Source organism: Leishmania infantum, chromosome 12, assembly GCF_000002875.2.
Source record: "Leishmania infantum JPCM5 genome chromosome 12".
Taxonomy (NCBI): Eukaryota; Euglenozoa; class Kinetoplastea; order Trypanosomatida; family Trypanosomatidae; genus Leishmania; species Leishmania infantum.
In genome coordinates, this window is record NC_009396.2 from 478486 (window position 1) to 490936 (window position 12451).

The following is a 12451-nucleotide window of genomic DNA, read 5'->3' on the forward strand; positions in this document are numbered from 1 at the left end:
CCAAGGCGCTGCGCGTGCATGCGAGCGAGATTGAGGACACAACACGGCTCCTCTCCTAGAACACGGAGGGGGACTGTCTACTGGCGGCAGGACGGGAGCTGGTGAAGGCTGGCGAGCTGGATGGCGTGAAGTGCATCTTCGGCATGCGCGTGTCGCTGCTGATTCTCAGCAGCTGCATGTCTACCGTGCCGGACACCATCACAGCTGGCGGCGAAAACTTTGCGCAGCGCGTGTGCGGCCGTGGTGGGCATGCGCCGACGCCGCAGGTGCTTGTGGACTCTTTATTGATCGCGGCCGGGGGAGGGGGGGTTGTGACGGCGCCGCACTGCGTTATGTCGCGCAATATCGACCCAAAGGTGCTACCTGCGCTGTCGATCACGACGAGGACGACTGTGACGAGCGAGAGTCACAACGTGATCCCGGACGAGGTGGCGATGCGGAGGACTGTCCGCTTGTGTATGTGCGAGGCGCGTGAGTCTGCGCCTCGGATGCTTGAATATGGCGCGACGGGTGTTGCTGCTGCGCACGGCGCGACGGCCCAGTTTCGCCTGATCCGTGAGTACGTCGGTACAATGAGCGATGCAACGGGAGCTGCTGCGGCACGTCGCGTCCTGGGCGATGACAAGTAGATTCCTCTTCTTCAGGCGATGATTTTTTGGCGAGGGTCTCTCCTCCTATGTGGAGGAGACTCGCTCGCTCTGGCGCCTCCGTATCCTGGCTCTCTCCTCAGGCCAGCAAGGGCGTGTGCCCCCGTCCCAGCGATGAAGCCGACGTTTTCCCTTGTGTTTTTGCCAGCTTGATGTACTTTTGTGCGCTGTTCTCGGGGACGTGACAGTGCGGCGAGGGCGGGGGAGGGGAGGGGGTCGAGCGCGCTCTCCTTAGCCCATCGCAAGCGCTTGTTTTTTTGTGCGTGTGGGTGCGCCTTATCGTTTCCATTTCGTTGATGCAAAGGCCCCCACCCCCTCACAAGCGACATCATGGGCGGCCCCGTCCCTCTTTCTCGTTATTTCTACTGCCCGCGTCTCCAGAGCACGCTCCCCCCTCTTCATACCTCATGTGCCCGTGTAACTATCTGTGCTCGAAGGATGGGCGTCCCCGCACATTCGTCAGCATACAAGCACAACATATATATATATATCCGTGTGTCTCTGCACTTGATGTGTAGGCCCTCTATTCTTGCCGGTAGGGCCGCGGTGTACGCGGTGCGGCCGCACCTTGACACCCACACACAGAGCCCCCCCCCCCTCCTCCTCCCCCTCCGCCCAGACGTCATGTCGGTGGTGGCGAATGTGCCTACTCGCTGAAGGGCCTCCATGTGTCTCTCGCTCTCCCACTTCGCGTTGCTCGTCCTCTCTCGCTCTCACGTTGGCAATTCGCAAGAGGAAAGCGCTCACCATGTCCGCCGCTTCCAAGTCGATCGATGTGATGCTGAAGCCGCTCCTGGTCGGCGGGCGGCCGATTTCGAACCGCTTCGTCATGGCTCCGCTGACACGCTGCCGCGCTGACGACAACCACGTGCCCACCGCCGCGATGGTGAAGCACTACTCAGACCGCGCCTCCATGGGTCTCATCATCACGGAGGCAACGCAGATTCAAAAAGGCTACTCTACCTTTGCGCACGAGGGTGGCATCTACGACAAGGAGCATGTGGACGGCTGGAGGAAGGTGACCGATGCGGTGCACGATAAGGGTGGCATCATCTTCTGCCAGATCCACAATGGTGGCCGCTCCACAGTGCCGTCGAACGTGGACGAGGGCGTGCGCATCGTTGCGCCATCTGCGGTCGCCATCACCGGCCACAAGTGCGCCGGCTCCTTCGCGCGAAACGGCAAGACGCAGCCGTACCCTGTGCCCCATGCGATGGCTGCAGAGGAGATCGCTAGCTACGTGAACCTGTACGCGGCTGCTGCTCGCAATGCGATCGCGGCCGGGTTCGACGGTGTAGAGGTGCACGGCGCGAACGGGTACCTGATTGACCAGTTCCTCAAGACCAGCTCGAACCAGCGCACGGATGAGTACGGCGGCAGCATCGAGAACCGGTGCCGTTTCCTGTTCGAGGTGCTGGATGCCGTAATCCAGGCGATTGGCCGCGAGCGCGTTGGTCTCCGCATCTCGCCTCTCAACAGCTTCAACGACCAAAGCGACGAGGACCCGCAGGCGCTGACGCGGTACATCTGCTCGCAGCTGAACTTGCGCACGATTGCCTTTCTGGACGTGATGCGCGGTGACTTCTTCAGCCCTGCGCGCGGTGCGGACAAGTGGGCACGCGAGGAGTACGAGGGCGTGTTGTTCACCGGCATGAGCTTCGAGATCGAGGAAGCAGCGAAGGCGGTAGAGAGCGGTGCTGCCGATGCTGTTGTGTTCGGCACTAAGGCTCTTGCAAACCCTGACCTGGTTGCACGGGCGGTCGCTGGTGCGCCGCTGAACAAGCCTGATCCTGCGACGTTCTACACTACTGGCGAGGCAGGCTACAACGACTACCCATTCATGTAGCGCTCTCCTTGCCTGCCCGCGCCCCCGTCGGGGGCGCAGGAGGCGCCACCACAGTAATAGGGGGGCTTCGGCTCACATGAAGCACAATTTTTCACGGCGGCCACTACGTGGCACATATGAGAAGAGATCCATGGGTGGATGGATGGGTGGGTGAGTGGGTGTGCGTGTGTGTGGGGGGGGGGCGGTTGTCTGGCGATGTGCCAAGGAAGGCTGTACACTGACGGGAGTGGGTTTTCGGACGCTTTCGGTGTCCTTCCGCAGCAAACGGGAGAAAAGCGAGCAACAGTGGCGAAGAACCCGCGGTCGTCCTCGTCTGGCGGCTCTTTCTCTCTTTCTCTCTTTCTCTCTTTCCTGTCTGACCACACCATACCACACCACCGCCCTCCTTCTCTCTTTCTCTCGCGCGCCTCTTCCTCTCTCGTTTGCCTGTGACCGGCAATATCTCCCGTTGTGCGCGCGCATGTGGGGAGTAGGCGTGCATCTGATGGCTCTCCTCGAAAGGCAAGAAGAAAACGAACGGTCAGCGCAGCAGGCGGCAAGAGACCGGTCAAGCTGGCCGTCGTGAGGTGCCAAAGACGAGCATTCCATGTGTTGTCCTATCTCGGCAGCATCGCACTCTCTGTGCTGGTGCTGCGCCTTTTCCATCGCCAACCTTCTTCCCTGCTGCAGGTTCTCGCCATGGGGCTTCGCTCGTAGGGGCGCCGGCTCCTGGCAGATGCAAAGAAGGTCACACGCGTCGCTGAAGCAATCAGACACCTAAACTCGTTTTTCGTTTTCGATGGACAAACTCAGCCGCCGCTACCGAGAGGGACGACCGCCACGCACACATGGATGTCTACGTGCACCCCTCGCCGACTGGATTCCCTTCGTGATGCCTTTTAAGATGACGATGTCCGTTGGCCATGCGCCTGCTCGCTTCAGGCGGTGATGACGCGCATCACTATTGAGGCCAGACGTGCTTCTCGTAGACTTTTACATCAACGTATTTTCTTTGTGGCCCTCCTCTTTTCTTTTTTTCTGTGTGCTGCCCCCCCTTCTCCCCCGAGGATGGCCTGCTTCTCCAGCGCGCGGTATGTCAGGGCCCATCACCGACACTCTGCGAGGAAGCAAGGCAGCTCGCTGCCTGCTCTCCGGTACGGCAGCGGGCTTTTGGTGTCGGCGCACAGATCTGGGCTGGCGTTGCGCGGAAGTGCCTTGCAATCGCGACCTCGTTTTGGGGCCAGCTCACTACGTCTCGTGCCGACGCTTTAACAGGTGTACGCGTGCACCTGCTGTTTTTCTGCGTCCGGTGCGCTGCGGTGCTGTTAAGCATGGTCCTGGACGTGGCCTGCGCTGTCTGCAGTGACATAGCACTGAGCTGAGTGACGCCAAGCGGTGCTGGCTGGCTAGCTTTCCTGACGAGTCTTCGATGGAAGCCTGTATTCCACCAGAGACTGCTTTCACCCCGACAGGCGCTTGATCTTCCGGGGTCTCAGCCTTTCGGCTCAACAAGAGGTGAGAAGCGTCACGGGAATACGGAAAGAAAACGGCGTTCACGGACGCGTGGCGCAGAGACACGGGAAAGCAAAAGAAAACAATGAAGGGCCGCTTAGGGTAATGATGAGCTGATGAGGGAAGCTTAAACCGGCCGCCGCAAGCACGTCATTGGCGCACATGCATGTGCCCGTATAGGCGTGCTTATCAATCCTTGCTTGCGCGTTTTTCTCTCTGTTGCTGTCTCTGAATGCTTCGCTCTTGTCTCCGCGCGACAGCGTGCTCTGCTCTGCCGCTCGCTTCCTTTCTCGAAATAGGATTGTGGAGTGGGCGTCACAGGAAGCAAATACTTGCCAGAAGCCGCGATCCTTACAGGGCAAAGCAGACAATGAGGGCCGGGGGAGGTACGACACAGCGACGACGACGACCCCACGCCCCTCCCCATCCTCCTCCTTTCGTTCGCTCACGTGCCGCAGGGGATCAGAAGAAGTCGTGGCGAAGAAGCCCTACGAGAGAAACGAGTGAACACCAGAAGGTCGACGCGGTCGTGGTCGTATCATAGCACAGCTGCGCACGGTGCACATCCTCTTCGTGAGATTGTCGCGTTTGCCTGCGGAGGCCCTACTGTCCTCCGCACCCTTCACACACACGTGCTTGACGCTCTTCTCTGTTTATCGTTCCGGTTGTACTTCTGATGTCCAGCTCTGCGCTTCTCATCTGTTCCGCTGGCTTGCGCATGCACGGAAAGGCAGACGTGCGACTGGCGAACGCCGATGCACGAGATTTCCGCGTAAAGGGTAACGAGACGTGTACGCCTTCTTAGAGCGAAAGGAAAACATAGAGTGAGAAGACACGCACGTCTACACGTGTAGGTGGGAATGCTCTTCCCCCCCCCCCCCCGCACTCGCTGTTTTTTTTTTTCGCCGATACCACAAAGACACACAGACACGCAATTCCTTTAAACTTGCGTGATGCCGATTCGGGGGTCCATCAGCCGCGTCAGCTTGCCTCGCTGCTCATCGCTCTCACTCTATCTCGCGTTCGACCTTGCTCCGCTGCGGTCGTGTGCACTGGCAGCGCGGCTGCAGCTCCATACTGCGTTACGCATAGGGCGACGCCGCCTTTAGCCAAACGTTCGGCTCCACCTTTCTCGCCTTCTCTTTCTACGTTGTCCTGCACTTCACGGGAATGGAACAACACTCAGCGGTCGTGGCTTCTGGACAATTCGGGTCAAGAACACGACGAGACATTATCTCACCGTCACGCCAACGATACTGCCAGTAGATCGCCGTACGCACCCACCCACCGAGCGTCCTCCTTACCACCACTTGACCATCACCCACTGCGACACCACCGACTCATTGCTCTACCCGCTCGCGCTCTCGCCCCTCGTCCTCGTTTCCATTTTTCTGTCGTCTCCCCGTTCTCCCTTCTTCTTTGCCACACAAACACACACACACAGGGAGAACGATAGTCACACCGAAGGGCGCAGCGCGTAAATCTATACATATCCGTCTTCTTCGTCATTGAGTTTATCATTTCTCTCCTCCCTTTTTTTTTTCGAGCGCGTGCTTGCGACGTGTCTGGTGGTTCTCTTCTCTCCGGCTATCTTGCCCTTCCCCCAAGACCTCTCCGCCACTCCCCAGCCCATCATACCGCCCCTATCGCCCGTTGCGAATCCTGTCTCGGACGCGTAGAAGGGCCCCCGACCGAAGAGGAGAAGACCAAGAACGAAATAGAGAACGAGGGACAGAAGCAGGCCAGCGTCAGCGGTCGTGGAGTGCATCGTGCGCCGACGTGTCTGATTCCTTCCTTCTCTGCCCCGCACGCGCTTGATGGAGGTTGGCATCCTCAGCAGCGTCCTCCGGTGTTGTCTTTTGTGAGTCTCTTTCTTGTTCTCTCTGGTCGCTTCTCCCTCCTGTGCACGCCCTGTCGCTGTCGCCGTTGCGCTGGTCGCTTCTCTTTTCTCTCCGTCCTCCGTAGTACCTCCCCCCTCTCTTCGCCCATCTTCATTGACCTGACCTCCCTCTCTCATTCTCTCCACATCTCCCTTTCCTCACCTCCCTGTCATCCCGCCCATTCCCCTTCCCCTCATCCGTTACTCGCCCACATTGTACGAGCTGTCGGGCGTCCCTCTCCTGCTCCTGCGCCGGATCTCGCACGGTGAAGGCTGGCACGTGCATCGCGCTCCTTTTCTTCCTTGGTGTTGTTCTTGCTGTTTGCACTGTGTTGCTGTCTGCATTCATTGCTGGCGCGGCTGCGCGCACCACGCGACGACGCGCACGCACGTACAAGCGGCGGCACAAAAAGAGAACAACCGAAGGTGGACCAGAACCGTATCAAATACGTCAACGCGTTGAGCTTATTCTCTCCCTCTCCACGCTTTTGCACTGCAACAACGTCGCCGTTTCCACCGCCCGCTCTCCGACAACAAGCCCGCGTTACGTGTCTCTATCGTTGAGTGCTTCACTGCCGCTGTTGCCAGATCCTGTCCAACACGCGCTGTGCGTACCTCTTTCGCTTTCTTTTCTTCTTCTATTGCATTTTCTCTCGCCGTCTGTGCGCATCTTGATCAGCCCATCGCGGCTGGACTGTCTGAGTTCCGTGGCCGCACCATCGCTGCCACCACCGCCCCCCTCCCCCTCCTTTCGCTTCGTTTGTGTGCTGTGTGTGTTTTGTGTGTCTTGTCTCACCGCCATTGACATCATCGACGTCTGCGCTTCTAAAGACCGAAAAGAGTGCCATCGCCGACACGCGCACGTCGACCCGCTCGCATCCCTTTTCCTGTTGGCGCACCTTCTCCGCTTGCAGCTCAGATACGGTTGAACAGAGCTCGACTCACGTACACGCCTGCGGAATTTGTGTGTCCTTCCTCACGCTCTACCGTTGCACCCATGTCATCCGCAGGAAACCACCCCGTGTACACGCACCTTTTCCGGCCGTGCCGCGTGGGCCGGCCGACCATGAAGAACCGCATGATCATGTCGCCGCTGACGCGGTGCCGCGCCGATGACAACCACGTGCCGACTGCCATCATGACGGAATACTACGGCTCTCGCGCCTCGATGGGGATGATTATCACGGAGGCTATCATGGTTCAGTGCAACTACTCCGGCTTCGCGTATGAGCCCGGCCTGTACTCGGCGGAGCAGGTGGACGCGTGGCGCGCCATCACGGAGGCCGTCCACGCACGTGGTGGGCTGATCGCGGCTCAGATTTACCACGCAGGCCGCGCCACTACACCGGCCAACCTCACATCGGACGGCTTGGTGCCGATAGGTCCGTCCGCGATGGGTATTCCACCGGAGGCTCAGCAGTGCATTGCGCAGTGGAGCCGCGACGGCAAGGCACAGGCCTACCCGCAGCGCATCCATGCCATGACGTCGGCCGAGATCGGCGCCGCGGTGAAGTTCTTCACCCGCGCAGCTCGCAACGCAATGGCTGCCGGCTTTGACGCGGTGGAAATCCACGCCGGCGGTGGCTACCTGCTGGACTCTTTCCTGCGGGATGCCGCAAACCTGCGCACGGACGAGTACGGTGGCAGCATGGAGAACCGGTCTCGCTTTCTCCTGGAGGTGGTCGACGCCGTTGCAGCGGCGATCCAGCCGGATCGCGTTGGCGTGCGTCTGACGCCGCTGGACACATTCAATGGCGCAAAGGACAGCCACCCCGAGGCGCTCACCACGTACGTGTGCCAGCAGCTCGACGCTCGCGGCATTGCATTTGTCGACATCGTCCGTGGGGACTCGAGGGCCAATGTGCCGGGGAACGCAGAGGTGTGGGTGCGCCGCTCCTTCAGCGGCGCTGTTCTGGCGGGTCAGGGGTACACATCGACGGACATGGCGGAGCAGGCGATCGCGGACGGCACCGTCGACGCCGTGCTGTTTGGCGAGCAAGCTGTCTCGAATCCGGACCTCGTCTGGCGAGTGCTCACAAATGCCCCGTTCAACCGCGCCGATAAGTCGACCTTCTTTACCCGGGGCAGCAAGGGGTACATTGACTATCCCGTCTGCGAGCCGCACAGCTTCTCCGATCCGCGTGTTGTGGCCGGCATGAAGACCCGCTCTGGAGGGGACAGCAGCCGTCGCTTGTCGTGCCAGTGCTCCACCTCCATGACGATGCCGGCAAAGGAGCGTCCATACTTTGCGGTATCACAGCCGCTGCTGCTCGGCGCGACGACAATGAAGAACCGTCTTGTCATGGGCCCCATGCCTCGCCAGCGGTGCGATGCGCAGCAGTGCCCGACCGCCATGATGGAAGCCTACTATGCACGCCGCTCCAGTTACGGTCTGATTATCAGCGAGCCGTGCGAGGTACAACCCAGTTACAACACGTACGTTCGGGGTGCGGCCATCTCGACGAAGGCACAGGTGCAGGCCTGGCGCAAGATCACGGATGCCGTGCATCAGGAGGGGGGCCTCATGTACTGCCAGCTGCACCACGGAGGTCGGGCAACGCTGCCGTGCAACATTACCAACGGCAAAGAGAAGCGGGCTGTGGGCCCCACGACGCAGGGCATCTCGGCCGACTACCGCTGCCCGGCCGCCTTCGCCGCGGGCGGAAAAGATCAGCCATATCCCGCCGAGGTGGTGAGGCTGAGTGCGGAGAAGCTCAAGTGGATTGTGAAGCTGTACGTAGCGGCGGCAAAGAACGCGATGGTGGCCGGCTTTGACGGCGTCGAGATCCACGCCGGTGGAGGCTACCTGATCGATCAGTTCCTGCGCAAGTGCAGCAACACCCGCGACGACGACTACGGCGGCTCGCCTGCGGGCCGCTGTCGATTGCTGGATGAAATTGTGGACGCAGTGGCCGCGGTCATTGGTCGGCGGCGGGTCGGCGTACGCGTATCCCCAACGGATCTCTCCAAGGGGATGAAGGACACCGATCAAGACGTGGTGGCAGAAACTGTTGCGACGCACATGGCGGAGCGCAAGATCGCTTACATTACCGTGGCGAGCGGCAGTGACGGTTACTACCACGGGCCAGTGCCTGCCTGCATCCTGAAGAAGGTCCTGCAATGCTTCGGCGGTGTTGTCATGTGCGACGACAACACCAGCCTGGCCGAGGCAGAGAAGCGTGTGGTGGCGGATGCCGTGCAGGGTGTGTGCATCACACTGGGTGCAATCGCTAACCCGGACATCATGAACCGAGTCATCCACGGCGTTGCGCCCGCCGAGCCGGACATGCACACTCTCTTCACGCATAACAGCGACGGCTACGACTCGTACCCGACGTATGCGGAGATACGGAAGGAGGCGCGGGCGGAGCAAGCGCGCCAGTCAGCGGTGAACAGATCCCACTACTCCCCTCCGATGTTGAACCGCAGCACCCCTGTTGCGATGAACAATAATAAGAGCCTCAAAGCCCCTTTTGTGCACTGATCACAGCGCGGCCACGTCGACCAGCCGAGGAACCCAGCCAACCCCCTCTGCTCAAGGCACCGAGGGCAGGCGCGCCTGCACTCCTGGCCCGTACGGCCACCGCGGAGTCCGACACGTCTCTCAGGTTTAGGTGTATGGTGACAGTTGCGCGAGTCGACGCGAGTGCGTGGCGCTTCGGCAGTGCCGAGGTAAACCGTCGACGCGGCACGACGCAGTGCAGACGAAGCCGAAGACACAATAAACGAAGTCTTGCGATGCTGCGCTCTCCGTCTACTGTGTTGAAGCACTCGCCTACCTTCACACCCTCCTTGACCCACACATACGTGGACATGCACTATGTACGCGGACGTTCACCAAACGGATGCCCTTCTCCCCCTGTATAGCTCTCTTCCTCCCTGCCTATCGCTCGATCTTCCGCTGCTGCCTTTTCTCTTTCTGCAATGTATGTGCATGTTGTTGTAACAATACTGGTCGGCGTGTATATTGGCAGCTGTGCTGCGTGCGTCTCCTCCTGTCGCCTCGCGGCATCCTTTTTTTTTTTTTAGTTTAGCTTGTCACGTCCATCATTCTAGCCTCGCTTCGCTTGTTGTATTTCTGAATCTCCGCGTTTCTGTTCGGCTGCAATGGGTTTCGCCGCTCCTTCTCTCTATTTCTGTCTCTCTCTTTTTCTCTGTCTGCCCACCCGCACCTCTTTAACATGTAAACGTGTACACACGCATATACGCACACGTCATCTCGCTTCGTTTTTTTTTTCGTTTTCTCCTGAACTTTTTTCGGTGTGTGCTCGGCTGCCCCTTCTCCCCCTCTCATGCGGGCGCTCCGTGTCGGTTCCGTTTGCACGCCTTGCTCCCCTCGTGCAGGTGTCACGAGAGAGCGAGAGGCGAGCGTGGTTCGGTGTATGGGTCGACATGCGCGACGTGTGGTGTGTTTTGAGTGAAGAACGCGCGCGCGTGCGTGCGTGCACCGGCGTGCTTGTTTGCTTTCTTTCTCTCTCGCCGATTGCTGTTCTTTGTCTATGCAGCGTCGGCGCCATGTAGCGCAACACACCGCGTACACAGCGCGGACGGAGGTCGATGCGCCGTTGGCGCGCACGCGCATACATGCATAACGGCTCCTTTTCCCTCACACCGCGTCTTCTCTGCTCCGCACTGACACCGCCCTCCGCGACTGATGCGACTGCCTCCTCTTCTTTAGTTTTCTCCTGAGAATCAACAAAATCACAGAAGCGAGCGCAGCGAAAAGAAGGCTGTCACCGGGGGTGGTGTGTGTGTGGGTGTGGGTGGGAGGAGGGGGCGGATCTGCAGCAGCTACTGCCTATGCGAGTGGGTATCGGACTCCTCGTGGGACCGTAGACGTGCTTGCATACGCCGCCACACATTTGAGCACTTCATCGACATTTCGTGCCCTTCTGAGCATTTTTCTCTTGTTTCCGTTTCCATCTTCATGTGTGTGTCTCTTCTCTGTCGTTTTTCTATTCCGCCTCCTCGCCCATGTCTCATTCCTGCATCTATTCCGCACGTCATGCCCCGCCAGCATCGGATGAGCGGTATGCCAGACAGATGCCATGGGCTCGCCCCTCTCCACCTTCATGTCAAGAGGAAAACGAAAGAAAGCGCTGCCGGCCACGGCGCACGGGAGGGAAGGGGAGAGAAGGCTGCGCTCTCCTTTCGCATTCTTTTTGGTGGGTCCTCCCCGCTTTAACGGTGCGCCGCGTGTGTGGCGACTCTTCACATCTACCCACATCCTCTCTCTCTTTCTCAAAAAACACACACACACACCTGCACTCCCTACCTCCTGCGGATTCTGGTTGCTCGCTTTTCTCTTGTCGTTTTAGCCCTGCTGCCCAGTTGTGTGTCGTTGTGTTTTGCGGGCTCGTGTCTCCTCGCCACACGTGTGTGCTTGAATGTGGCGCCTGCACGCACGTACATGTACATAGTTTTGTGCGTGTGTGCGCCGCTCCCTTCTTCCCTCCCCCTAAGCATATATATATATATATATATTATTATGCGTACTATGATTTTGTTCCTCGCATCTGACCCCCTTGCCCGCTGGAGCCGCCTGACCATCTCCCGTCCCCTCCCGCTCTATGGGATAACCCGCTGCTTGTGACGCACCGCGCCTTGTGCCTCGCCGACGAAGTAGCGCCTCGACTCTTTTTTTTTTCACGGCTTGTGCCGTTTTCGTTGATGCTTGCGCGTATGCGGCGGTCTCTCTGCCAGTGAGTGTTGCGTCAAGCTCTCTGTCTGCCTGTCTGGGCGTGTCTGCCTTCTCCTCCAGCGCGGGCTTCTCTTTTCGGATCGGTTTTGGCGGGCGGGTTGCAGTGCTTCTGCGCTCTCGGTACCCCCTTCCCCCCTTGAGCACTTTTTTTTCCAAAATGCTCATCATTGTGAATCGCTCACGCACGCACGCTTGCATCCGCTGTTGCCCGTTCAGGACATGCGGCCCGCGCCTCGTCAGCTTCCGTGTTTCACTGCTTCCTAGCGTTTCTTTTCCTTGGCGCCCCCCCCCCGCCTCCCCCACACCCGACTCAACGGTCAGTGAGGACGCGCCAAAAACAGAGAGCACGGCAGTGGCCCACACACACGCACACACAGACGGAGACAGAGGCGAATGCGAAAAAAACAAGAGAGACAAGCAGCAAGATGGCAGGCGACACACTCCCTCCCTGCCACACGGATACGGTGACGGCATAGGCGTCGGAGGAGGAGGAGGGGTAGGAGGCACATAAACAGGTGCCCAGGCAGAAACAGGGGAGGGGGGCACCACCAACAACCACAGCAAAGAAAAGAGCGTCCAGCCGTCGTTGCGGAGGAAATACGTACGAAAACCCACCGACGAAGTGGTTCTCTCAGGTGCCCTCTTGTGCGGGTGTGCGTGCTCGGCATGCTACGCGTGCTTCGCAGCACAGGAGGCCTCTCCTTGCTTTATCGCTTCCCTTGCGGTCCAATCTCAGCGTGGCCTTGGCTGCGCTTCTTCGTGTGCGCTCGCTCGTGTCTGCGTGCTGAAGCCGTCTGGCATTTTTCCGCTGTGTCTCCCAATGTGGCGGGGCGCGCCCCGCACTCTCTCTCTCACACACGCTTCACGAAGCGAATGCGAGTACGATG

At 59.5% G+C, this 12451-nt stretch overlaps 2 protein-coding genes across 2 annotated transcripts; both read left to right on the forward strand.

The window, feature by feature from the left end:
- Positions 1-1395: 1395 nt before the first annotated feature.
- Positions 1396-2493, forward strand: LINJ.12.0730 (putative NADH:flavin oxidoreductase/NADH oxidase; the record flags this gene model as incomplete). The annotated part of the gene is made up of 1 exon (XM_003392281.1): positions 1396-2493. One exon carries the CDS (start codon positions 1396-1398, stop codon positions 2491-2493), a length of 1098 nt encoding a protein of 365 aa, XP_003392329.1.
- Positions 2494-6860: 4367 nt separating this feature from the next.
- Positions 6861-9347, forward strand: LINJ.12.0740 (n-ethylmaleimide reductase-like protein; the record flags this gene model as incomplete). The annotated part of the gene is made up of 1 exon (XM_003392282.1): positions 6861-9347. One exon carries the CDS (start codon positions 6861-6863, stop codon positions 9345-9347), a length of 2487 nt encoding a protein of 828 aa, XP_003392330.1.
- Between the last annotated feature and the right edge of the window lie 3104 nt (positions 9348-12451).